At 45.6% G+C, this 27016-nt stretch overlaps 1 protein-coding gene across 5 annotated transcripts in view; it reads right to left on the bottom strand.

Annotated features, from left to right (window-relative positions):
* Positions 1 to 3649: 3649 nt before the first annotated feature.
* cntln (centlein, centrosomal protein) overlaps positions 3650 to 27016 on the bottom strand; it is a 189865-nt gene continuing 166498 nt past the window's right edge. For 3 of the 5 annotated variants that reach the window (XM_060926631.1, XM_060926633.1, XM_060926632.1), the window contains exons 22-28: positions 22641 to 22832; positions 22377 to 22474; positions 21419 to 21761; positions 21085 to 21270; positions 15245 to 15439; positions 14550 to 14618; positions 3650 to 4233 (exon numbers count right to left, since the gene is read on the bottom strand). In XM_060926631.1, coding sequence (XP_060782614.1) covers positions 4135 to 4233; positions 14550 to 14618; positions 15245 to 15439; positions 21085 to 21270; positions 21419 to 21761; positions 22377 to 22474; positions 22641 to 22832 — 1182 coding nt within the window. In that variant the 3' untranslated portion in view covers positions 3650 to 4134. The remainder of the gene's footprint in view (positions 4234 to 14549; positions 14619 to 15244; positions 15440 to 21084; positions 21271 to 21418; positions 21762 to 22376; positions 22475 to 22640; positions 22833 to 27016) is intronic. The other 2 variants (XM_060926634.1, XM_060926635.1) reach the window with 2 other exon arrangements.

Genomic DNA, 27016 nt, shown 5'->3' with positions numbered 1-27016 from the left:
ACGGTTTTCACGACTGCAGTACAGCATAGCCATGGCAAGACAAATAAGCCACACCCCCTAGGCAAACTTTTCACTTTCTGCAGAATATTGTTCTGTGATCATTTTGAGTTCGATGGTTGTGACGGAATGCTACGGTAACCCCCGGTAGTCCACATAAGCCTCATGTATGCCTCAAGGATGCTCACAGATGCCTTCATAGTTGTGATGGATGAATTCTTCCGGTGCTTGACCCACGGCAATTTTCAACATGATGAAAGTTTCCGGAGATGGAAGCCACGCCCTCCCGGTTGTCAAGGTAGCTCTCTGGCTGTCACGTATTCTGATGGAAGGGCCTGGAATGCGAGCCGGTTGACCCCAGAAGACTCAAAATCATCTACAGTGGTGCTTGAAAGTTTGTGAACCCTTTAGAATTTTCTATATTTCTGCATAAATATGACCTAAAACATCATCAGATTTTCACACGAGTCCTAAAAGTAGATAAAGAGAACCCAGTTAAACAAATGAGACAAAAAATATTGTACTTGGTCATTTATTTATTGAAGAAAATGATCCAATATTGCATATCTGTGAGTGGCAAAAGTATGTGAACCTTTGCTTTCAGTATCTGGTGTGACCCCCTTGTGCAGCAATAACTGCATCTAAACGCTTGCGGTAACTGTTGATCAGTCCTGCACACCGGCTTGGAGGAATTTTAGCCCGTTCCTCCGTACAGAACAGCTTCAACTCTGGGATGTTGGTGGGTTTCCTCACATGAACTGCTCGCTTCAGGTCCTTCCACAACATTTCCATTGGATTAAGGTCAGGACTTTGACTTGGCCATTCCAAAACATTAACTTTATTCTTCTTTAACCATTCTTTGGTAGAAGAACTTGTGTGCTTAGGGTCGTTGTCTTGCTGCATGAACCACCTTCTTTTGAGATTCAGTTCATGGACAGATGTCCTGACATTTTCCTTTAGAATTCGCTGGTATAATTCACAATTCATTGTTCCATCAACGATGGCAAGCCGTCCTGGTCCAGATGCAGCAAAACAGGCCCAAACCATGATACTACCACCACCATGTTTCGCAGATGGGATAAGGTTCTTATGCTGGAATGCAGTGTTTTCCTTTCTCCAAACATAATGCTTCTCATTTAAACCAAATATTCTATTTTCATCTCATCCATCCACAAAACATTTTTCCAATAGCCTTCTGGATTGTCCATGTGATTTTTAGCAAACTGCAGACGAGCAGCAATGTTCTTTTTGGAGAGCAGTGGCTTTCTCCTTGCAACCCTGCCATGCACACCATTGTTGTTCAGTGTTCTCCTGATGGTGGACTCATGAACATTAACATTAGCCAATGTGAGAGAGGCCTTCGGTTGCTTAGAAGTTACCCTGGGGTCCTTTGTGACCTCGCTGACTAGTACACGCCTTGCTCTTGGAGTGATCTTTGTTGGTCGACCACTCCTGGGGAGGGTAACAATGGTCTTGAATTTCCTCCATTTGTACACAATCTGTCTGACTGTGGATTGGTGGAGTCCAAACTCTTTAGAGATGGTTTTTTCACCTTTTCCAGCCTGATGAGCATCAACAACGCTTTTTCTGAGGTCCTCAGAAATCTCCTTTGTTCGTGCCATGATACACTTCCACAAACATGTGTTGTGAAGATCAGACTTTGATAGATCCCTGTTCTTTAAATAAAACAGGGTGCCCACTCACACCTGATTGTCATCCCATTGATTGAAAACACCTGACTCTAATTTCACCTTCAAATTAACTGCTAATCCTAGAGGTTCACATACTTTTGCCACTCACAGATATGTAATATTGGATCATTTTCCTCAATAAATAAATGACCGAGTATAATATTTTTGTCTCATTTGTTTAACTGGGTTCTCTTTATCTACTTTTAGGACTTGTGTGAAAATCTGATGATATTTTAGGTCATATTTATGCAGAAATATAGAAAATTCTAAAGGGTTCACAAACTTTCAAGCACCACTGTATTAGTGATTCTGGCTATGTGAGACCTTAGCTTTGTGAGGTGAGAGAGCAGGTTCACTCCACCGGTGTGTAAAGCCAACAACCAATCACTGATCAGCATTGTTCCTGACAACTGAGCACAGATTATCATGGTTAATCAAATTGTTTTCGTAAATATCTGAGACCAATAATGAGGTCTAATATTTTCTAATCTGATCTTTTCTTTGATATGCAAATTAGTCTGTGAAACCAATTGGTGACTTCTAGCTACTTTATTGAGCACACATTAACTCCTTTCCCTCTGAACAGTTGGCAACACTGACCTTAAGGGTTCTTTCAGGTCAAAGGTCAGTGGTTCTGAAGCAGTTTGCAGATAATAGCCTTAAAAGGGCAGTGATGATCTTTATTAGCTATTTAATAACATTGTTTTCACCAAAATACTAGGAGCAATAAAATAAATATTTAAAAATGCCTTTCAGTATCTGGATTTTATTATTTGCATCTTCATTGCATAATTTTGTGAGTGAATAAAACAATGTGTTGAATAAAATATGAGCAGGTGATTCACATTTCGGAAGAGTAACATTTGCACACCTCAGTATGAAGCGTCGTGTCCTTCAGCGGGGACAAATATTGACACGAACTCGCTCCTGGGACTGCACAGGAAGAGAGAGATGTGAACTATGTTAATGAATGGTAATTAACGCCGGGGTCGGTTTGGATCAGATAAATTGGTCCCCGAGTTGCTGGAGCTGCAGTCCTGCACTAATCCCTTATTATAAAAAAAAGATAAAGGAAAACGACATCATTAGCATAGCGAGGACGAGACGCACACACGGATTGTTCTCGTTAATTCCTGACTGGATGATTTTTACATACTGTCGTTAATTGTACATAACATGAGACAGAGAGATTGAGAAACAAAGGAATGAATGAAGATTAGAGAGAAAAAAAGGCCAAAGTAACACAAACTCAAGGCTACGACAGAGAGATGTTTGGAATTAAGTGAAATTAATTCCTGATGTATAGAAAATGTCTTCAGGCAAACAGATTTACTATTAACAGCTTTATGAGTTTACACAGTGAGAGCATAACAGTGATTTCTCAGATATTTGTATTTTCTTCCCTCACTCCCTGACACTGGCTTCCTGTCCAGTACAGGATCCAGTGTGAACTCCTTTGAGTTATTTTTGAAACTGTTAATGGAGGAAGCCTCTCCTACATGGTGGACCTGCGCTCTCTTTACGCCGCTCCTTGGTCTCGGAGGTCTTCTGATCAGTCGCTGCCGGTCGGTCCGTGCTCTCGGTTGAGGCTAAAAGGTAACCGCGCCTTTGGGGCTGAGGCAGTGGGTCAGTCCGCCTCTCAGTCGTGCCTTTTCAGTACTGCTTCCAAATAAAACTGAAAGCGTATTGATTGATGTTTGTGTTTTGAATTTCTTGATGTTATTATTACTCTTTCAGCTCTGAGCAGTGCGCTTTATTTACTGCGCCCTGTCTCGATTTTAGCCTCAGACTCATTCTCAATTTGGGCAGCGACTGTTTGAAATATATTTTATGAATAAAAATTACTTTTATGACCAGTAAAGGTGCAGTCAGTGATGTTATCTCAGGACAGTGTGTGTGTGTGTGCGCGTGTGTGTGTAATATCAAACACATCAGCTGATCACACGGAGTATAAACACAAACACACTCCATAAATTAGTTTAATTCATGTGGGTACTAATCATGTAAACACCACTACATCTGTACAGACATGACATTTTACACACACACACACACACACACACACAGAGTAAAGTATCCAATCACACAGCCACAGACTTTAGAACTTAGACTTCAGCCTCCTTCAAGAGGAGAGAGAGAGAGAAAGAGAGAGAGAGGTGAGGAAGTCAGAAGAGGAGAAACAAGAAGAACTGAGGAGAAGAAAGAAAAAGAGAGATGTTTTACACAAGAGGAAAAGACAACAAAGTCAAAAGGAGAGATGATGAACGGGATAGGAAAAGGAAAAGGAGTGGAAATCAGAGAAGAGGATGGAAGGAGAAAGACTGAAAAGAGTAAAAGAAAAGAGGAAAAAAGGTAATAAGGAACGGAGAAAAAGATCAAGGCAGGGAAATGAAGGCAGGAAAAAGAAATAAAGGATGGAGAGATGTGCTTTTATTCCTTCTTAGTTTCAGTGACTCGCTCTCAGCATGATCAGCTCCTCCATCAGCGCTCTGTTCTCCTTCATCTTCACCAACAAAACATCTAACACCTCACCTGCAGAGACACTCTACCGGGGGGGACAACAGAGAGAGAGAGAGAGAGAGAGCACAAAGTTGATTATTTTAACTATAACAGCACAGCCGAATATATTTTATTATATTTTATGATTACATTTTATTTACTGAAATAACTTCACACTTTTTTTGTCAGATTGTAGTGACATTTAATGGGCGTTCCTGACGTCACTGATGCTATAGCAGCGATAAACAGTCGTTCCCTCTCCAGTGTCTCTTTATTCTCTCTCTCAGATTAATTAGACAAACAAATCGCAGTTTGTTCCATTGTGTTCCTGAGAAACTGTAAAAAGGTGTAAGAGCTCACCCCTCTCTAATCCACACGCACACCCCTCTCTAATCCACACACACACCCTCTCTAATCCACACGCACACCCCTCTCTAATCCACACGCACACCCCTCTCTAATCCACACACACACCCTCTCTAATCCGCACACACACACCCTCTCTAATCCACACACACACACACACACCCCTCTCTAATCCACACACACACCCTCTCTAATCCGCACACACACACCCTCTCTAATCCACACACACACACACACACCCCTCTCTAATCCGCACCGCACACCCCTCTCTAATCCACACCCCCCCTTCTAATCCACACACACCCCCTCTCTAATCCGCGCACACACACCCCTCTCTAATCCACCCCCCCCAATCCACACACACACACCCTCTCTAATCCGCACACACACACACCCCTCTCTAATCCACACGCACACCCCTCTCTAATCCGCACCGCACACCCCTCTCTAATCCACACACACACCCTCTCTAATCCACACACCCTCTCTAATCCACACACCCTCTCTAATCCACACACCCTCTCTAATCCACACACCCTCTCTAATCCACACACACACCCTCTCTAATCCGCACACACACCCTCTCTAATCCGCATACACACGCCCTCTCTAATCCGCACACACACACCCCTCTCTAATCCACACCCCCCCCTCTAATCCACACACACACCCTCTCTCATCCGCGCACACACACCCTCTCTAATCCACACACACACACCCCTCTCTAATCCGCACCGCACACCCCTCTCTAATCCACACCCCCCCAATCCGCACACACACCCTCTCTAATCCGCGCACACACCCTCTCTAATCCGCACACACACACCCTCTCTAATCCGCACACACACACCCTCTCTAATCCACACACACACCCTCTCTAATCCGCGCACACACCCTCTCTAATCCGCACACACACACCCTCTCTAATCCGCACACACACACCCTCTCTAATCCGCGCACACACCCTCTCTAATCCGCACACACACACCCCTCTCTAATCCACACACACACACCCTCTCTAATCTGCACACACACACCCCTCTCTAATCCACACACACACCCTCTCTAATCCGCACACACACACCCTCTCTAATCCACACACACACACCCCTCTCTAATCCACACACACACCCCTCTCTAATCCACACACACACCCTCTCTAATCCGCACACACACACCCTCTCTAATCCACACACACACACCCCTCTCTAATCCACACACACACCCCTCTCTAATCCGCACCGCACACCCCTCTCTAATCCACACCCCCCCCTCTAATCCACACACACACCCTCTCTAATCCACACACACACACCCCTCTCTAATCCACACGCACACCCCTCTCTAATCCACACCCCCCCCTCTAATCCACACACACACCCTCTCTAATCCACACACACACACCCCTCTCTAATCCACACGCACACCCCTCTCTAATCCACACCCACACCCCTCTCTAATCCACACCCCCCCTCTAATCCACACACACACACCCCTCTCTAATCCACACGCACACCCCTCTCTAATCCACACCCCCCCCTCTAATCCACACACACACCCTCTCTAATCCGCACACACACACCCTCTCTAATCCGCGCACACACACACCCCTCTCTAATCCACACGCACACCCCTCTTTAATCCACACACACACCCCTCTCTAATCCACACACACACCCCTCTCTAATCCGCACACACACACCCCTCTCTAATCCGCACCGCACACCCCTCTCTAATCCACACGCACACCTCTCTCTAATCCGCACCCCCCAATCCACACACACCCCCTCTCTAATCCACACGCACACCTCTCTCTAATCCACCCCCCCTCTAATCCGCGCACACACCCTCTCTAATCCGCGCACACACCCCTCTCTAATCCACACACACACACCCTCTCTAATCCACACACACACACCCCTCTCTAATCCGCACACCCACACCCTCTCTAATCCGCACACACACACACCCTCTCTAATCCGCACACACACACACCCTCTCTAATCCACACACACACACCCTCTCTAATCCACACACACACACCCTCTCTAATCCACACACACACACCCTCTCTAATCCGCACACACACACCCTCTCTAATCCGCACACACACACCCTCTCTAATCCACACACACACACCCCTCTCTAATCCGCACCGCACACCCCTCTCTAATCCACACCCCCCCTCTAATCCACACACACACCCTCTCTAATCCGCACACACACACCCCTCTCTAATCCGCACACACACACCCCTCTCTAATCCGCACACCCCCCTCTCTAATCCGCACACCCACACCCCTCTCTAATCCGCACACCCACACCCTCTCTAATCCGCACACACACACACCCTCTCTAATCCGCACACACACACCCTCTCTAATCCACACACACACACCCCTCTCTAATCCGCACCGCACACCCCTCTCTAATCCACACCCCCCCCTCTAATCCACACACACACCCTCTCTAATCCGCGCACACACCCTCTCTAATCCGCACACACACACCCTCTCTAATCCGCACACACACACCCTCTCTAATCCACACACACCCCTCTCTAATCCGCACCGCACACCCCTCTCTAATCCACACCCCCCCTTCTAATCCACACACACACCATCTCTAATCCGCGCACACACACCCCTCTCTAATCCGCACACACACACCCTCTCTAATCCACACACACACACACCCCTCTCTAATCCGCACCGCACACCCCTCTCTAATCCACACCCCCCCTTCTAATCCACACACACACCCTCTCTAATCCGCGCACACACACCCCTCTCTAATCCGCACACACACACCCTCTCTAATCCGCACACACACACACCCCTCTCTAATCCACACCCCCCCCAATCCACACACACACACCCTCTCTAATCCGCACACACACACACCCCTCTCTAATCCACACCCCCCCAATCCACACACACACACCCTCTCTAATCCGCACACACACACACCCCTCTCTAATCCACACGCACACCCCTCTCTAATCCGCACCGCACACCCCTCTCTAATCCACACCCCCCCTCTAATCCACACACACACCCTCTCTAATCCGCGCACACACCCTCTCTAATCCGCGCACACACACACCCCTCTCTAATCCACACGCACACCCCTCTTTAATCCACACACACACCCCTCTCTAATCCACACACACACCCCTCTCTAATCCGCACACACACACCCCTCTCTAATCCGCACCGCACACCCCTCTCTAATCCACACGCACACCTCTCTCTTATCCGCACCCCCCAATCCACACACACCCCCTCTCTAATCCGCACGCACACCTCTCTCTAATCCACCCCCCCTCTAATCCGCGCACACACCCTCTCTAATCCGCGCACACACCCCTCTCTAATCCACACACACACACCCTCTCTAATCCACACACACACACCCTCTCTAATCCACACACACACACCCCTCTCTAATCCGCACACCCACACCCTCTCTAATCCGCACACACACACACCCTCTCTAATCCGCACACACACACCCTCTCTAATCCGCACACACACACCCTCTCTAATCCACACACACACACCCTCTCTAATCCGCACACACACCCCCTCTCTAATCCGCACACACACACCCTCTCTAATCCACACACACACACCCCTCTCTAATCCGCACCGCACACCCCTCTCTAATCCACACCCCCCCTCTAATCCACACACACACCCTCTCTAATCCGCACACACACACCCCTCTCTAATCCGCACACACACACCCCTCTCTAATCCGCACACACACACCCCTCTCTAATCCGCACACACACACCCCTCTCTAATCCACACACCCACACCCCTCTCTAATCCGCACACCCACACCCTCTCTAATCCGCACACACACACACCCTCTCTAATCCGCACACACACACCCTCTCTAATCCACACACACACACCCCTCTCTAATCCGCACCGCACACCCCTCTCTAATCCACACCCCCCCTCTAATCCACACACACACCCTCTCTAATCCACACACACACCCCTCTCTAATCCGCACACACACACCCTCTCTAATCCGCACACACACACACCCCTCTCTAATCCACACCCCCCCAATCCACACACACACACCCTCTCTAATCCGCACACACACACACCCCTCTCTAATCCACACGCACACCCCTCTCTAATCCGCACCGCACACCCCTCTCTAATCCACACGCACACCCCTCTCTAATCCACACCCCCCCTCTAATCCACACACACACCCTCTCTAATCCGCGCACACACCCTCTCTAATCCGCGCACACACACACCCCTCTCTAATCCACACGCACACCCCTCTTTAATCTACACACACACCCCTCTCTAATCCACACACACACCCCTCTCTAATCCGCACACACACACCCCTCTCTAATCCGCACCGCACACCCCTCTCTAATCCACACGCACACCTCTCTCTTATCCGCACCCCCCAATCCACACACACCCCCTCTCTAATCCGCACGCACACCTCTCTCTAATCCACCCCCCCTCTAATCCGCGCACACACCCTCTCTAATCCGCGCACACACCCCTCTCTAATCCACACACACACACCCTCTCTAATCCACACACACACACCCTCTCTAATCCACACACACACACCCTCTCTAATCCACACACACACACCCCTCTCTAATCCGCACACCCACACCCTCTCTAATCCGCACACACACACACACCCTCTCTAATCCGCACACACACACCCTCTCTAATCCGCACACACACACCCTCTCTAATCCGCACACACACACCCTCTCTAATCCACACACACACACCCTCTCTAATCCGCACACACACCCCCTCTCTAATCCGCACACACACCCCCTCTCTAATCCGCACACACACCCCCTCTCTAATCCGCACACACACACCCTCTCTAATCCACACACACACACCCCTCTCTAATCCGCACCGCACACCCCTCTCTAATCCACACCCCCCCTCTAATCCACACACACACCCTCTCTAATCCGCACACACACACCCCTCTCTAATCCGCACACACACACCCCTCTCTAATCCGCACACCCCCCTCTCTAATCCACACACCCACACCCCTCTCTAATCCGCACACCCACACCCTCTCTAATCCGCACACACACACACCCTCTCTAATCCGCACACACACACCCTCTCTAATCCACACACACACACCCCTCTCTAATCCGCACCGCACACCCCTCTCTAATCCACACCCCCCCTCTAATCCACACACACACCCTCTCTAATCCGCGCACACACCCTCTCTAATCCGCACACACACACCCTCTCTAATCCGCACACACACACCCTCTCTAATCCACACACACACACACCCCTCTCTAATCCGCACCGCACACCCCTCTCTAATCCACACCCCCCCTTCTAATCCACACACACACCCTCTCTAATCCGCGCACACACACCCCTCTCTAATCCGCACACACACACCCTCTCTAATCCGCACACACACACACCCCTCTCTAATCCACACCCCCCCAATCCACACACACACACCCTCTCTAATCCGCACACACACACACCCCTCTCTAATCCACACCCCCCCAATCCACACACACACACCCTCTCTAATCCGCACACACACACACCCCTCTCTAATCCACACGCACACCCCTCTCTAATCCGCACCGCACACCCCTCTCTAATCCACATGCACACCCCTCTCTAATCCACACCCCCCCTCTAATCCACACACACACCCTCTCTAATCCGCGCACACACCCTCTCTAATCCGCACACACACCCTCTCTAATCCGCACACACACCCTCTCTAATCCGCACACACACACCCTCTCTAATCCGCACACACACACCCTCTCTAATCCACACACACACACACACACACCCCTCTCTAATCCGCACCGCACACCCCTCTCTAATCCACACGCACACCCCTCTCTAATCCACACCCCCCCCTCTAATCCACACACACACCCTCTCTAATCCGCACACACACACCCTCTCTAATCCGCACACACACACCCCTCTCTAATCCACACACACACCCCCCTCTCTAATCCGCACCGCACACCCCTCTCTAATCCACACACACACCCTCTCTAATCCGCGCACACACCCTCTCTAATCCGCACACACACCCTCTCTAATCCGCACACACACACCCTCTCTAATCCGCACACACACACCCTCTCTAATCCACACACACACACACACACACCCCTCTCTAATCCGCACCGCACACCCCTCTCTAATCCACACGCACACCCCTCTCTAATCCACACCCCCCCCTCTAATCCACACACACACCCTCTCTAATCCGCACACACACACCCTCTCTAATCCGCACACACACACCCCTCTCTAATCCACACACACACCCCCCTCTCTAATCCGCACCGCACACCCCTCTCTAATCCACACCCCCCCTTCTAATCCACACACACCCCTCTCTAATCCGCACCGCACACCCCTCTCTAATCCACACCCCCCCTTCTAATCCACACACACCCCCTCTCTAATCCGCGCACACACACCCTCTCTAATCCGCACACACACACCCTCTCTAATCCGCACACACACCCACCCCTCTCTAATCCACCCCCCCCAATCCACACACACCCCCTCTCTAATCCACACGCACACCTCTCTCTAATCCACCCCCCCTCTAATCCGCGCACACACTCTCTCTAATCCGCGCACACACCCCTCTCTAATCCACACACACACCCCTCTCTAATCCGCACACCCCCCTCTCTAATCCACACACACCCCTTGTTACCCCTCTCTAATCCACACACACACCCCTCATGACCGCTCTCGCCCTGCTCCGATCCACACTCTGCCTTGGAGCAGCGGTGCTGATCCGTTATCGACTCACTGGGTCTGATGGGACGCCAGGACATGACACACAACAATGTACAGGTGCTTTACAGGCCAATTAAGTGACAGCAGTATTACAGAGCCTGGGGCAGGACTGGAGGCAAAGCCACTAAACACACACACACACACACACACACACCTGCAGAACAGATCGATCAGGCTTACTTTATTCAGAGTTTTAAGAGCAGGATTCAAGAGATCAATTTGTGTGAACGACCAACAGGAGCCGGGGGGAGATTTCCTCATTTAGTGTGTAAAAAGCTGCAGTGCGTGTGTGTGTGTGTGTGTGTGTGTGTGTGTGTGTGTGTGCGCGCATCAGAAGTGAAGATGGCAGGACAAAATCAGAGCTCAGCGCTGCTTGTAACTCTGCTTCCTTGTTCCCTGCTCTTCACTTCATTTATTTTATCTCTTCCCCTGGAAGTACAGATCTTAGCTCCGCTCCCTTGTTTTCTATTGGCTCATGCTTCTAAGCTGCCTGATTTCTGACTGAAGTTCAGTCAGATTTGGAAAAATCAAATCCTTCTACAGTCAATTAAATCTGTTTTTTGGATATAAAAAATGGATTTCAGGGGGAAAAATCAAAAACCAGTTGTCATGGGAACAGACCTGTGTTTCCATCAAGTCGGGTGAAAATCGTGAATATGATGTAAGTGATAAACAACACTCCAAGTGCACGTGTGTTTTTCTTCTTGTGTATGTGTAAAAAAACCAAAAAAACAAAACAAACAAAAAAAAAGAGTCGAAAGAGCAGCAAGCAACATGACTAGCTAACATGCCAGCTTACACAGCCTGCGTCAACTCAACGCGTAACCATGGCAACAGCACACCCAAGCTCTGCGCACCGGGGTGTGATTCTCACCTGCCCAAAGAACCACACTGTGGTAGGGAACACACCAGGGTTCTGCTCAAACACAAACACTGCATGTGAAAACACACTTCCTGTCGCAGTTCATCCTCACTACATAGGCACCCTCCTTCCTCATGGAACATCTAAACTGTGTCCATGACAACGACAAAGCAGGTGATAAACACAGCACAGAATATCATAGACCATCATCCAAGCCCATTTACACACACACACACACACACACACACACACACACACACACACACACACACACACACACACACACACAGATTTAGGCCATTGTGGAGGAGGAGGAGGTATAAACACACCATCACTCCTTTCCATGATCACAGGAGAATTAGAATTTAAAACACTTCCTGATCTTTCATCTTCACACTGTTTAAAATCAAAAAGTGATCAAACAGAAGAATGTAAATAAATAAACAACAAAACAACAACAGAGTCAAGGCCTGCATGTGATTAGAAGATAATGAATGTGTCACATGTGCAGGTAAGAAAACACTACACCAGCATTTCTCTCTGTTTATCTGTCTCACTCTTCCCCTGTCTCTCTCTTTCTTCCCCCATCTGTCTCTCTCTCTCTCTCTCTCCCCCCTGGTCTGTCCATCTCTCTCTCTCTCTCTCTCTCTCTCCCCCATCTGTCCCCCGGGTGTAATTACCGCCCCAGTGTGTTGTCCTGAGACTCGGGTATCAAAGGGAAGTCGACACTCGGGACCGCAGATTAGTTTAATTAAAAACATTGTTCATTTTGTTTTATTTTAATCCGCTGTTTCTCTCAGAGTCAGGTGCAAACTCACACTTCTGACCTATATACATCACTTCCCGTTTCCTCTGGGTCAGAGTTCACCTCTGTTCAGCAGACAAACACCATCAAAACAGACAGAGGAGGAGGAGAACGTGAGGGGACAGAAAAACATTCTCTCTTTATTGCGTCGACGTTGTAACTAAAACAGACGGGTGGCAGCTTCATCTCCCAAAGGGCCTGGTGGTTACAGTAAAAGCCCCCCCCCACCCCCACAAGTAACTGATTATCAAAACAGTCATTAGTTGCTGTCCTATGCAAAGGGCATCATTAATGTTTTGATTTTATTGCTCCACCCCCTTGTTTGATTGACAGCTAAGCTCCTCCCACTGCTCAGAAACACCACAAAAGTTTGGGGCTTTCAGTTGTTCAATACTTTACTCACTGATCATCAGCTTACTCTGTTATAAACACAACCATGTTCACAATTCCTCAAACATTCTTTAGCTGTGTGTTCATAATGAGCAGAACTACACACACACACACACACACACACACACACACACACACACACACACACACACACACACACTCTCTCTCTCCGGTGTCCCATCACAGTTTAAAAAGCCATTCCTCAAACCACTCACTGCTCTGACAGCCATAAAGCAGGCAGAGTTGTGAGAGGAGCAGGTGGAGGTGTGTGTGTGTGTGTTGTGCGCGAGATTAGGATGGATGGTTTGGGACGGGACCGAGGCTGTTGGAGTGTAACAGCCGTTCCCCACTGTCCGTAACGGCCCCTGCGTCCTCACACCGTAATGATCATTAACGTTCACAAATAAACCTGCGCAATTATAAATATACGACTGCAGGCATGCACAGGGGGTCAGGCCCCGCCCAACAGGAAGTGATCCGTACACACTCCACATATTAAATAGTGGAGTTGTGAGTCTCTGGTGATCATTGTGTGTGTGTGTGTCATTAGGTGATGGATAAGAGAGAACACACACACACACACACACACACTCCTGCCAACAATCTGACATTCATTCCTTAAAGAGGAGAAAGAGACAGAGAGAGACAGACAAGGAGAGACAGACAGACAGACAGCCCTAAGGGCTATGAGTTTATAATGAAAGAGAGAGAAAAAAAAAACAAGTGCAGAGAAGATGAGTGAGAGAGAAGAAAAACTAGCAGGAGGGTCACAGAGAGTCTCGGGGGGGAGAGGGGGAGAGAGAGCGACAGCCTGCAGCTCGTCATCCTGCACCAGCCACGTCAATACTGCCCTCTGTCTGTGTGTGTGTCTTCGCTCATTCACTCAGCATCGACAAGTCAGATCAATACAGTACTCACCATTAACAAGCTGCCTCAGGGGTGTGTGTGTGTGTGTGTGTGTGTGCAGGAGGAAAAGAGGAGGCGGAGGATCTGAGCTTTGAGGTCATAGGTCAAAGCCACTAGTCTGATAGTGACAGACTACAGGCCACTGATTATCCATAAGGGCTGTGTGTGTGTGTGTGTGTGTGTGTACAAACCTGCTGCTGGAGGAGCTGCTGTATGTGATCCATCCAAACTCCATCTGCTTCTTCATCACCCTCTTCCTCCTGCAGCAAACACACACACACACACACACACACACACACACAGAGTTAATGATCTGAGTTTTGAATGCACATTATTACTCAGCCATCCCACTGTTTTAGGTCTCCGCCCTGAACCTCACCTGACTCAGACTCTTTCACTAATGAACAAACTCACTGCCTGTTTCTGACTCAGCAAAATGACTCACTCACTGATTCATTCAACAACAAATTGATTGACTAAGAATTAGTTCCTGAATCACTGAATCAAAAACGAACAAATTCATTTTTGACTCAAAGACTGATGAAGAGATTCATTAAAAGCCTCACCGACTCACTAACTGATTCATTAAAAGCCTCACCTCACTGACTCACTAACTGACTCACTCATCCACCTTCTTACTGACTTATATACTGATTATTTAAATGATTCACTGATTGACTCTCAGACTAATTAACCAGTTCACTAATTGACTCACTAACTGTTTTGATAATGGACTTGCAAACTGATTCACTAACTAACTGACTCATTCACTTTCTTACTGGCTTACACAGTGATTCACTGATTCACTCACTTTCTGACTGAGTGTATAATCTACAGAGCTTTAAGCCTTCAATAATAATAATAAGAACAACAACACTAAGTCCACCTGGTCTGTGTCCAGGATACTAGCCAGGTCGTTAGCGCTGACATTGAGGATCGATGCAGCGATGGACTGAGCTTTCACCATGGAGCTCTGAGACACTCCTCTTCCTGATCCCTCCTTCTTCTTACTCTCTCGCTTCCTTTTTCTCAGCTCAGCTCGGGTCTCTCTCGCCTCTCTGTCCATCTCCACAGCCAGAGCCTGGGACAGCAGAGAGAGAGAGAGAGAGACTATATATAGTGCCCTCCACAATTATTGGCACCCCTTGTAAAGAGTAGTAGAAAGGGTTAGGGGGGAAAAACCCAAAACAAACCAGATCCACCTTTGGAAAATCAGAATCAGAAGTGAGTTTATTGCCCAGTCCATTCTCATATACAATGAACTTGCTTTGGTGGTGGGTACTTGAACACTTAAGATAAAATAATTTAAAAATAGACAAAATTGGTAAAATAAATAGAATAAAAAATAAGTAGGAATCTAAAATATACACTATACATCTGCCACTATTATGAGCACCCCTGCCTTTAATACTTTGTAGAATCTCCCTTTGCCAGTAAAACAGCATTGAGTCTCCTCTAGCATTTTATAAGGTTGGAGATCCAGAGCGGGGCATTGAGCCCATTCCTCTTTACACAATCTCTCCAGATTATCCAGGGTCCTCGACCCTCTCTTGTGCTCTCTCCTCTTCAGCTCCGCCCACAGGTTTTCACTGGGGTTCAGCTCAGGGGACTGAGATGTTCAGGGCAGAAGCTCGATTCTGCGCTCAGTGAACCATTTTAGTGTTGATTTGGACAGATGCTTTGGATCATTGTCCTGCTGGAAGAGCCAGTGATGACCCAGGTTTAGTCGCCTGGCAGAGGAGCCGGATTCTGATTTAAAATGTCCTGGTGTTTCATGGAGTCCATGATGCCATGGACCCTAACAAGGTTTCAGGGCCTTTGGAGGAAAAACAGCCCCAAAACATCACAGAACCTCCTCCATATTTTACAGTTGGGATCGGGTTCTTTTCATTATAGCCGTCCTTCTTTTTACTCCAAACCCACCGTGAGTGTTTGTTGCCAGAAAGCTCCATTTCTGTTCCATCAGACCAGAGAACACGGTCCCAGTCAAAGTTGTCGTAGCATTTCACAAACTTCAGGTGCTACGTTTGTGGTTAACTGACGGAAAAGATTTTCTGGAACCTTCCAAATAATCTGTTGGTATGGAGGTGGAGTCTGATGGTGGTTTTGGAGACTCGGAAACCCCAAGGTTTTTTTTTTTCTTGTAATTCACCAACAGTGATCCTTGGGGATTTTTTGCCTCTCTTACCCTCCTCACTGTACGTGGGGGTAAAATAAACTCGGCTCCTCTTCCAGGTGAGTGTGGAACAGTTCCAGTTGGTGTCCACTTTTTTTTATTTTTGCCCTAACAGTAGAAATGGACATTTTCAGGCGAGTAGATATTTTGTATCCCCATTCCCTGACTTATGAAGGTCAACACACTTCTCCCTCATGTGGTTTGTGTGTCTCTTATCTTTCCCATGGTGATGTTGAGGGAATTTGGCCTCTGTGTCGCCTCATATTTGTCCCCCAGTTAATCAGGAGGTCATGGATTACAGTTTGAAAGTTCCTACACACTCCAATCAACTCACACACGTCCAGTTTAAATGAGAAACATGCTTCAGGCACATTGAGTTCACTATCATTTCCAGGGGGGCCAATAATAGTGGAACATGTGTTTTTGTTGAAAATAAGTATTTCTCGATGAAGGATTTGTTTTCCTCTGACTAAATTTTCAGCGTGAGATAAAGCAACTTCACCAAAAGGTGGATTTTTTTCTGACCCTGATGTACAGACAGACAGACACGTGTGCAGACATTGACATGCAGAGACAGCTGTAGAGAGAGACAGACAGAGGGCAGGAAAGATAGCTGAACAAACAGACAGTTTCTGTTTTGAAGTGCAGTGTGTCAGTAGCTAAACAGAATGAAATTCAGATACAAACAGACAGACAGAGACACGTGTACTGAGACAGACAGACAGACAGACAGACAGACAGACAGACAGGTGTACAGACAGAGATAGACAGACAGATGTACTGAGACAGACAGACAGGTGTGGTGACAGACAGACAGACAGACAGACAGACAGACAGACAGACAGATGCTGTATTAAAGTGCAGTGTTTTCGTAGGTAAAGAGAATAAAATACAGATGCAGCGCACTAACACAATTAGACTAAATACATACAATAAATAAGATCAGTAAAATATAAAACACAGTGTCAGGAGGAGGGAGACAGCTCAGGAGTGAGACAGGTGAGTGGAGGTATATCAGTGATGTTTACACCAGAGGAGAGGTAAAAGGTGATGAACGTATTTAAACTGCACATTTTACAGCAGAGAGAACGAGTGATCTGAGAGGAGTTTAAATCTCACACACACACGTAATCCTCATCACCCTTTATTAACCGGTGGGATTGAGTCTGTGGTCGGGGTGTAACGCATTACGCTGTGTGCGTTTTGGCGCAGCTGCAAAAGGAGAGTTCAGTAAAGAGACCCGACACACCGTGAACCTCAAACACCGCCGTCTCCGCTTTCAAACACAAATCCTGCATCTGTGCAACAGGCCAGTTCCAAAATCATGGAATATTCTGTAACAGTTGTGGCTCATTATTATTCATTCACTCCCCCAATATTTGCATACACCAGCCCACAGACTGAGCTCAGGCTCTTACTCCCGCGGAACTGCACAGCTGAAACCTCATCAGTTCTGCAGGTCTCATGAAGATCAAAACAAGGACAATCGTCACTGCACAAATACCATGAGTTTAAGTGTGGTTTATGCCCCAGTCATCCCGGTCCGGTCCGGTCCGTTAGCTCCACAGCCCTGTCAAGAAGCAGTGCACTGAGCCACACCTCTGTAAAAACCAGCATGCAGCTGTCACTCAGAGATCTCTGTATGCTGAGTCACAGCCTTCATCCATCTTCATCCATTTGTAAGGAAAATCTTTAGCAAAGAAGGTCTGTGTGCAGCACCTCGTAGCCTGGCCTGTACCCCGACACCCTGCTGTGTGTTTGCGTTCTCTATAGCGCCACCTTCATGTCCTTCCATGGATGGCGTGGTGGTCCATGGAGCTGTCCACGGTGCTGAACTATTTCGTGATGCTACTAAAAACTTGTTTACAATTTCACCTGACGTTCAGCAGTTCCTCGCAGCTACATAAATAATTCACACTGGTGACTAAACATATAATAAAGATAAGTAAATAGTATAAATAGCGTTGGTATGGAGAACGCAGAGCTGCTGCATGTGCAGACATTTCACTCCAGATAATTTCTCAAACCCTGGACATCACTGAGCAGGCTTCACTCAGGATCTGACACTGAAGAGCTCTCTAACCTGATCATCACAACTGGAACCTGGACGCAGCCATGCTATGAGATTTTATCCACTTTTTTGATGACTGATGCCAGATCACAGAAATAACCTGCATTATCATATAAACCTATAATATAAGATGCAGCTGTAAATCCCTCAGAAGCTAATTAGTTCTGTTGTTTAGATAGATATCCACTTTAACTTGTTATTTACAGTTTGGACTGCAAACTTGCTTCGTGAGGGCGAGTTTGTTCAGATTGCTTGAAGAGTTGCTTCATACTAAATGAGATTTAAATGAATACTTGATTGAGGTCAATCAGAAAATATCTGGCAACCCTGACAGCACCTTTAAGTATATTTCTATTGTTGGTACAGAAATATGGTTTTACTTTGGAGCTCAGTGTTTCGTTTGGACTCCTGGAATAAATTAATATCGCAGCTCTGATTCATATAAAACTGATGAACTGTGAGCTGGTTGCCAGGTTTCGTGTATAATGTGTGTGTATTACAGATGAACAATAATGTTAACTTGTTTTAGAATAAGAATAAACCTGGATCAAATGTTTCATATTCCTGAACATGTTGATCTAGTTTTAGTTGTTTTGTGTGTGCTCTGAGTTATAGTCAAAGTGGGAATTTTGGAAACCTGGCAACCCTGAGTTGTTCTTAATATTAAAACTTGATATTAAACATTGCATCACATACAAAGTTTTTTTGTTTTTTGTTTTGCTTCATACTGCAGAAACTGCACTTACTGTGAAGATTTTTGGTAAACTTTCTTAAAAATAAATGAAACCCAACTGAATCCATCGCTGACGATTTATATCTGTATTCATATAAAAAACATTATCTGTTCTATTCAAATATTCATATATAGTTATAGCCCTAATCTGGGGAGGAGATGCTGTTCTCTGGTCAGTGTGTGTGTGTGTGTGTGTGTGTGATGATTAGAGATTTAACACTGCCACTGTACGTGAGAAAGTCAATAACACGAACTCCCTCCTGCTTCATTCTGCGCTTATTGATCACCGCAATAATCTGCCGTATCATTCCTCCCTGAAGCCTTCTGAAAACCTGACCTTGGAGTCTGTGTGTGTGTGTGTGTGTGTGTGTGTGTGTGTGTGTGTGTGTGTGTGTGTGTGAGAGAGAGAGCACTATTAGTGCTCAGCAGTGGGATCGTCTGCTAAAGATGTTTCTGTACTCTGTAAACGCTCATTAACAGTCAGTAGTGGGCCATAAAGTGTGTTTTATAAAGTTGCGCGTGCACACACACACACACACACACACACACACACACACACACACACACACAGCGTGACAGTAATGAGGGGAGTGTGTAAAGCCCATCACCGTGTCTGTGTTTTAGCTGTAATTGACTGAAATAAGGTGATTTTCTCGGGATGAACTGATCGCTGGTTTAATCACTGCGCTGCTAATTACAACTGAAATTAATCCACTTTAATTATAAACAATAATAAACAATATGCTTCACACACACACACACACACACACACACACACACACACACACACACACACACACACACACAACTGCTCATTTTATTTCAGAACTCAGTGTTGAGGTAAACAGGCTCAGGTTTTAAACTACTGATATCAATATGAAACTTTATGCAAATGAGGTTTTATCTAATTGCATATGCATGAATATGTTTGCTTAATTAATTAAAATGTTGATTTCACTTCAATAAACTGAATATAGACACAAATGTACAAACAGACAGACAGATGGACAAAAAGACAGACAGACGTACACACAGATGCAGAGACAGACAGACAGACAGGTATATATACACAGAAAGAGGAACAGACAGACAGCTGTACAGACAGACAGACAGGTGTGTAGACACAGACAGACAGGTGTGTAGACAGACAGCTGTGTAGACAGACAGGTGTGTAGACACAGACAGACAGCTGTATAGACACAGACAGACAGGTGTATAGACACAGACAGACAGCTGTGTAGACAGACAGGTGTGTAGACACAGACAGACAGCTGTGTAGACAGACAGCTGTATAGACACAGACAGACAGGTGTGTAGACACAGACAGACAGGTGTGTAGACAGACAGCTGTGTAGACAGACAGGTGTATAGACACAGACAGACAGGTGTGTAGACACAGACAGACAGCTGTATAGACAGACAGACAGCTGTGTAGACAGACAGGTGTGCAGACACAGACAGACAGCTGTGTAGACAGACAACTGTATAGACACAGACAGACAGGTGTGTAGACAGACAGGTATATAGACAGACAGACAGGTGTGTAGACAGACAGACAGCTGTGTAGACAGACAGGTATATAGACAGACAGACAGGTGTGTAGACAGACAGACAGGTGTGTAGACAGACAGATGGGCAGACAGACAGACAGGTGTGTAGGTAGACAGACAGGTGTGGAGACACTGACAGACAGACAGACAGACAGCTGTGTAGACAGACAGGTGTCCATGTGTGGTGTGTGTGTACCTGTGTGACTGAACGCAGGTGCTGGTGTTGACTCTGTGCCACTGAGAGTTTGTTCTGCAGTGTGTGTATCGTCTCTGTGCTCTGATTGGTCAGAAGCTGCATCTGTGCTGTTGCCGTCTGCTCCAGCTCGACCTTTGACCTCTCACACTCCACCAACCGAGCCTGCAGTGCTGTTAGCTTTTGCTCCTGCACACACACACACACACGTTAATTTACAGCACACACATGATGTGTGTTTACTGTGTGTGTGTTACTGTGTTACTGTGTGTGTGTGTATTAGTGTGTTACTGTGTGTGTGTATTAGTGTGTTACTGTGTTACTGTGTGTGTGTTACTGTAGTGTGTAGCCGGTGCTGCAGTGTGTTGTTGGCGTTGTCACACTGCTGTTTGTTGTGAGTAGCGACGCTCAGCCTCCTCTTCAGAGACTCGATAAATGACTTCCTGTTGGACGCCTCCTCACACTGACTCTTTACCTGATACACAACATGAAACACACACTGCTCTCTCAACCACCTGTACACGAGTGTGTGTGTGTGTGTGTGTGTACATACCTTTCTCTCCAGCTCGTCGACGTGTGAGCGATGGCTGCGCTCTGAATCCTGCAGGATCTTCAGCCGACTGCGCAGATCCTCCACCAACTGTCTCTTCATCACCACATCCCTCTCACAGTGACACACCCTGCACACACACTATATATATCTGAATGTGCATGCGCGTGTGTGTGTGTGTGTGTGTGAGATAATGAGCAGTAGGTAAATGTCCTGCCTCCCTCAGAGAGAGACAGACAGAAGCCCAGAGTAAACACACTGAATAAATGTGAGTCTTATTGCAGTGACATTAACAGAAATGAGAGTGTGTGTCCTGGGGACACGGACACACACACACACACACACACACACATTAATGAGAGAAGTAGGTATTGACCCTGGTGCACAGTGACTGCATGGATAGATCACCTTCTACTGCTCACTTACTGAAACATCTGTCTGTCTCTCACCTGTCTCACTTTCTCTCTGTCTATCTCCTTACTCATCTTCTTAACTGTTTATCTCTTCAGAATGAGGTTAGCACAAAAAAAAGAGGAGAAGGAGAGAGAACAGAGAGGTATATCTAGTCAGACAGACAGCAAGACAGACAGATGGACAGAGAGAGACAGACAAACAATTTGATAGAAAGTTGAACAGACAAATAAATAAATAGGCAGTCAGACATGAACATTATATACATGAAGAAACAGACAGATAAAGAGACAGACATGGATAGATGGGCAGTGAGACAGACAGGTGTGTGTACTTGTCCTGTAGCTCCTTAAGTCGTTGGTCTCTGTCATGCAGCTCTGTCCTGAGGCCTTTAATTAAAGCACTCTGACGGCTCACCTCGGCACTCGAGCTCTAACACACACACACACACACACACACACACACACACACACACACACACACACACACACACACACTTTAGTCTGGAGCGAAACACACTGCTGAAAACAACATAGAAAACACCATCAGAAGCTTTACATTAACTCTGTGAGCGTGTGTGTGTGAGAGAGAGAGACACCTTCAGTCTGTTGTTCAGCTGTTTGATTTCAGTCTCCAGTGTTTTGATGTTCGGGAGGTCGGGGTTGAGGGCAGACACAGTGACAGACGCCTGTTGTTGTGCTTCAGGGGGGCGGGACTTCCTCCACTGCTCTAACTCCATCTCCAACACAGCCTTCTGCTGCTGTACTATTGCCAACTCACACGACTGCTTCTGCGCACACACACACACACACACACACACACACTTTAAATACATATGATAGTACCATCATACTATACTATGTGGCTTGAAGTGTCATACATGAGCGACTTATGACATCAAAGAGCGCCGATCACACACACACACACACACACACACACACACACACACACACACAGAGAGTAGTGGAAATACTGGGCAGTTTCTATTTCTGGTTGTATCTATTCTGATACTATTTAGTACTTTAGTGTGTGATTTAGGACACAGCCATGAAAGAACTGACACACATCATTCATCCCAAACACTCTGATCATGAGGTGATAAACATGATAAAATCCTCCACAGTGGAATTTAACACGTGTTTACACACATTAACATGAAACTGTTCACCTTGTAGCGTGTGTGTGTGTGTGTGTGTGTGTGTGTGCGCGCGCGCTTTCAGGACCAGGCATTAAGGACTAAGCTTCCCTTATGCTAATGAGGCTGATTATTCAGATGCACTGTGATTGGCAGCTGTAATAGAGAGATCTGTGCCTGACCCCAGTGCATTCTGGGAGTTTAATCAGTGTGAGGCAGAGGTCTAATCATGCTCTTACAGCTTTGTTAAGGACACACAGGATCTACTTGTGTGTGTTTCACCAAGGATTCAGAACCTTCTGAGGAGCTGTGCTGAAGGAGAACACCACCGTTCCTGTTCAGGTTCCCTGTAGGACCCGTGACTGATACACAGACCAACAACCAGAACATTTCAACAACACAAGAAACATGAAGCTGCAAAATAAAGTAAGTAAAACCTCAACAATCTCTCTTTCTCTCACACACACACACACAACTCCTGATTGGTGAGCAGAGTGACGTTCTGTCACCAGGCTGAGTCAGGGCAGTGAAGGAGTTAGTACAGATTAATGAGAGAGAGAGAGAGAGAGAGAGAGAGAGAGAGAGAGAGAGAGCAAGCGCAATTCCTTACTAATCCAGATTAATTTCCAAAGAGCAAGTAAAACTGATAATACAAATACTACACCCATACCGGGGTGTTAATCTACACTACTGCCCACAACGGGGCGTTAATCTACACTACTGCCCACACCGAGATGTTAACCCTTTGGGGTCGAGAGCTTCTCTGGCGAAGCTCGACAGGTTTAGAATGAGTAGGTCATGTATTTAGATAAATAGCTTTGCGAGTTTTTAATCATACAAGCATGATAAACATATTGACAAACTTTACACTTTCCTCTGCGCCCACTGCCAAATAATATTATAGTTTTTAAATTACCTAAATTAGATGAAACATAAAACTTGTCCCCTTCCTCAGTCACACCAGAGTCGGAGCGCTGAGCGCCCATTTACACATTCATACGTAAAAGACTGTTCCCATGGTAACGGCATGATCATCACTTTCAGTTTCAATTGGTTTCTCTTTCGCGGTGGGAACGCCCACTGTAAACAGGATAAAATCTGTCAGACATAGTTTGGGCTATTTGGAGGTAAAACTTGTGAGACGGCACATGGGTTTATACATTTTGGATGATTCAGGACAGCAATTCAATTCAGTCTTGAGAACTGCGATGCGATGCCTTTTTTTACTTTTTACTTCGACTCGATTCAGCTGAAGATAAACTCGAGTAAGTGTAAATATTTCTTCTATTTCTGATGAGCAGATCGGTTGATATGCGTGCGATGTCGTGCAGACACAGGAAACATGACAGCAATTTTTCCAGAGTTAAAAGTACTTTCCTCAAAAATAGTTAATTTTGCTCTATTTTGAGTTTAGAGTGTGAAATTTGGAGTTGGATTGGGAGCAAAATTACAGAGTAATTGTGTAACAGAGTAACAGAGTTGACTGTGGCTCTGAACTGAGTAAAATAGTACAAGAGTTAATTTCAAGACACACTGAATCGAGTCAAATCCCAAAATAAAGTCAAATACCAGATAAATAAAGATGTTGTAAAAATCAGTTTTAGAACTGTGTTGGAATGTGTGGAAAAGCATGACCTTACCCATTGGGACTTGACCTGATGTGATTAAGAGTTAATCTGATGGGATTAAGAGTTGGTAGTGGGAGGGGTTTTCATTCTTCTCATTGAATGGAATGGAAATTTTTGAAACTTCTCATTGAATACCCCTCCCACTGCCAACCCTTTATCCCAAAACAATAGGACATAAATTGTTTGTTGGCCAGTTAATTGTCCAAATCAATGCAGCAGATTTAAGTTTTTGTGCTTGATACATTCCTAAGACTGAACAGAATCACCTCAAGTGACCAAAATGGTTCGTCACAATGGGTAAGGTCATGTTTGTTTTTTTTCACACATTCCAACACAGTTCTAAAACTGCTTTTTACAACATCTTCATTTATCTGTTTTTTTTAAATACAATTATGACATACAAACTACAGAGATATTATTGCAGCTGAACTTGTGCTGAATACAAAAAAGTCATATGACTTTGAAAATACTGCTTAGATTTGTTGGAATTGACAACTCAGAGCATACCAAAATCTTTAGAGGGTCAGAAAATACTCTCAGACCCCAGAGGGTTAATCTCCACTACTGCCCACACCAGGGCGTTAATCTCCACCACATGTATCAGTCAGGATTTAGGCCTCATCATAGCACAGAGACAGCACTGGTTAAAGTAGTAAATGACTACAGGGCTGTGTCTCCTTGCATGTGTTGCTTGAATATGGATGTGGTAGTTAATAGTTTCAACCATTACTTTGTAAACGTAGGACCAATCTTAGCAGAACAAATCCCGGATCCAGGAACATCTGCTGAAAATCTGGGCATTTTGATAGATAATAATTATTTTTCAATGTTCCTTACAGCCGTGGAAGAAAAAGAAATTGTTGGTATTGTTGGGAAATGCATGAACAAAAAATCTACCGACTGTGATGACACTGACATGATGATATTGAAAAATGTTATTGATGGAATATCCAAACCATTCACATATATATGCAATTTGTCATTTCTAACTGGTACATTTCCAAACAGAACGAAAACAGCAAAAGTCATTCCTCTGTACAAAACTGGGAGCAAACACCACTTCACAAACTACAGACCTGTCTCACTACTTCCGCAATTCTCCAAAATTCTCGAAAAACTTTTCAATAACCAATTGGATAAATTTATTGACAAACATAATCTACTTAGTGACAGTCAATATGGATTTAGAGCACATAGATCAACATCACGGGCTTTAATAGAATTAGTTGAAGAAATCACCAATTCCATAGAGCAGAAAAAACATGCAGTTGGAATATTCATTGATTTAAAGAAAGCATTTGACACAATAAATCATGACATATTAATAAAAAAAACTGGAACAATATGGCATTAGGGGTATAGTTTTAAACTGGGTTAAAAGATATTTAAGTAACAGGAGACAGTTTGTGAAGCTGGGAGATTGCTCTTCCTCATGTTTGGACATAACTTGTGGTGCTCCCCAGGGGTCAGTGTTAGGACCAAAATTTTTTATACTATATATCAACGACATATGTAGTGTATCGAAAGTAATGAAGCTTATCTTGTTTGCTGACGATACAAATATCTTATTTTCTGGTGATAATTTAATGGAACTATTGCAGGAGATCACAACAGAAATAAGTAAATTAATAATATGGTTCAACAGTAACAAATTATCATTAAACTTGAAAAAATCCAAAGTAGTAATATTTGGTAACAACAAAACAAACACATAAATAAATATTCAAATAGATGGGGTTATTATACAACCCCGATTCCAAAAAAGTTGGGACAAAGTACAAATTATAAATAAAAACAGAATGCAATAATTTACAAATCTCAAAAACTGATATTGTATTCACAATAGAACATAGACAACATATCAAATGTCGAAAGTGAGACATTTTGAAATTTCATGCCAAATATTGGCTCAGTCGAAATTTCATGACAGCAACACATCTCAAAAAAGTTGGGACAGGGGCAATAAGAGGCTGGAAAAGTTAAAGGTACAAAAAAGGAACAGCTGGAGGACCAAATTGCAACTCATTAGGTCAATTGGCAATAGGTCATTAACATGACTGGGTATAAAAAGAGCATCTTGGAGTGGCAGCGGCTCTCAGAAGTAAAGATGGGAAGAGGATCACCAATCCCCCTAATTCTGCACCGACAAATAGTGGAGCAATATCAGAAAGGAGTTCGACAGTGTCAAATTGCAAAGAGTTTGAACATATC

Source organism: Neoarius graeffei, chromosome 7, assembly GCF_027579695.1.
Source record: "Neoarius graeffei isolate fNeoGra1 chromosome 7, fNeoGra1.pri, whole genome shotgun sequence".
NCBI classification, from domain to species: domain Eukaryota; kingdom Metazoa; phylum Chordata; class Actinopteri; order Siluriformes; family Ariidae; genus Neoarius; species Neoarius graeffei.
This window is presented reverse-complemented; position numbering and strand designations above follow the sequence as displayed.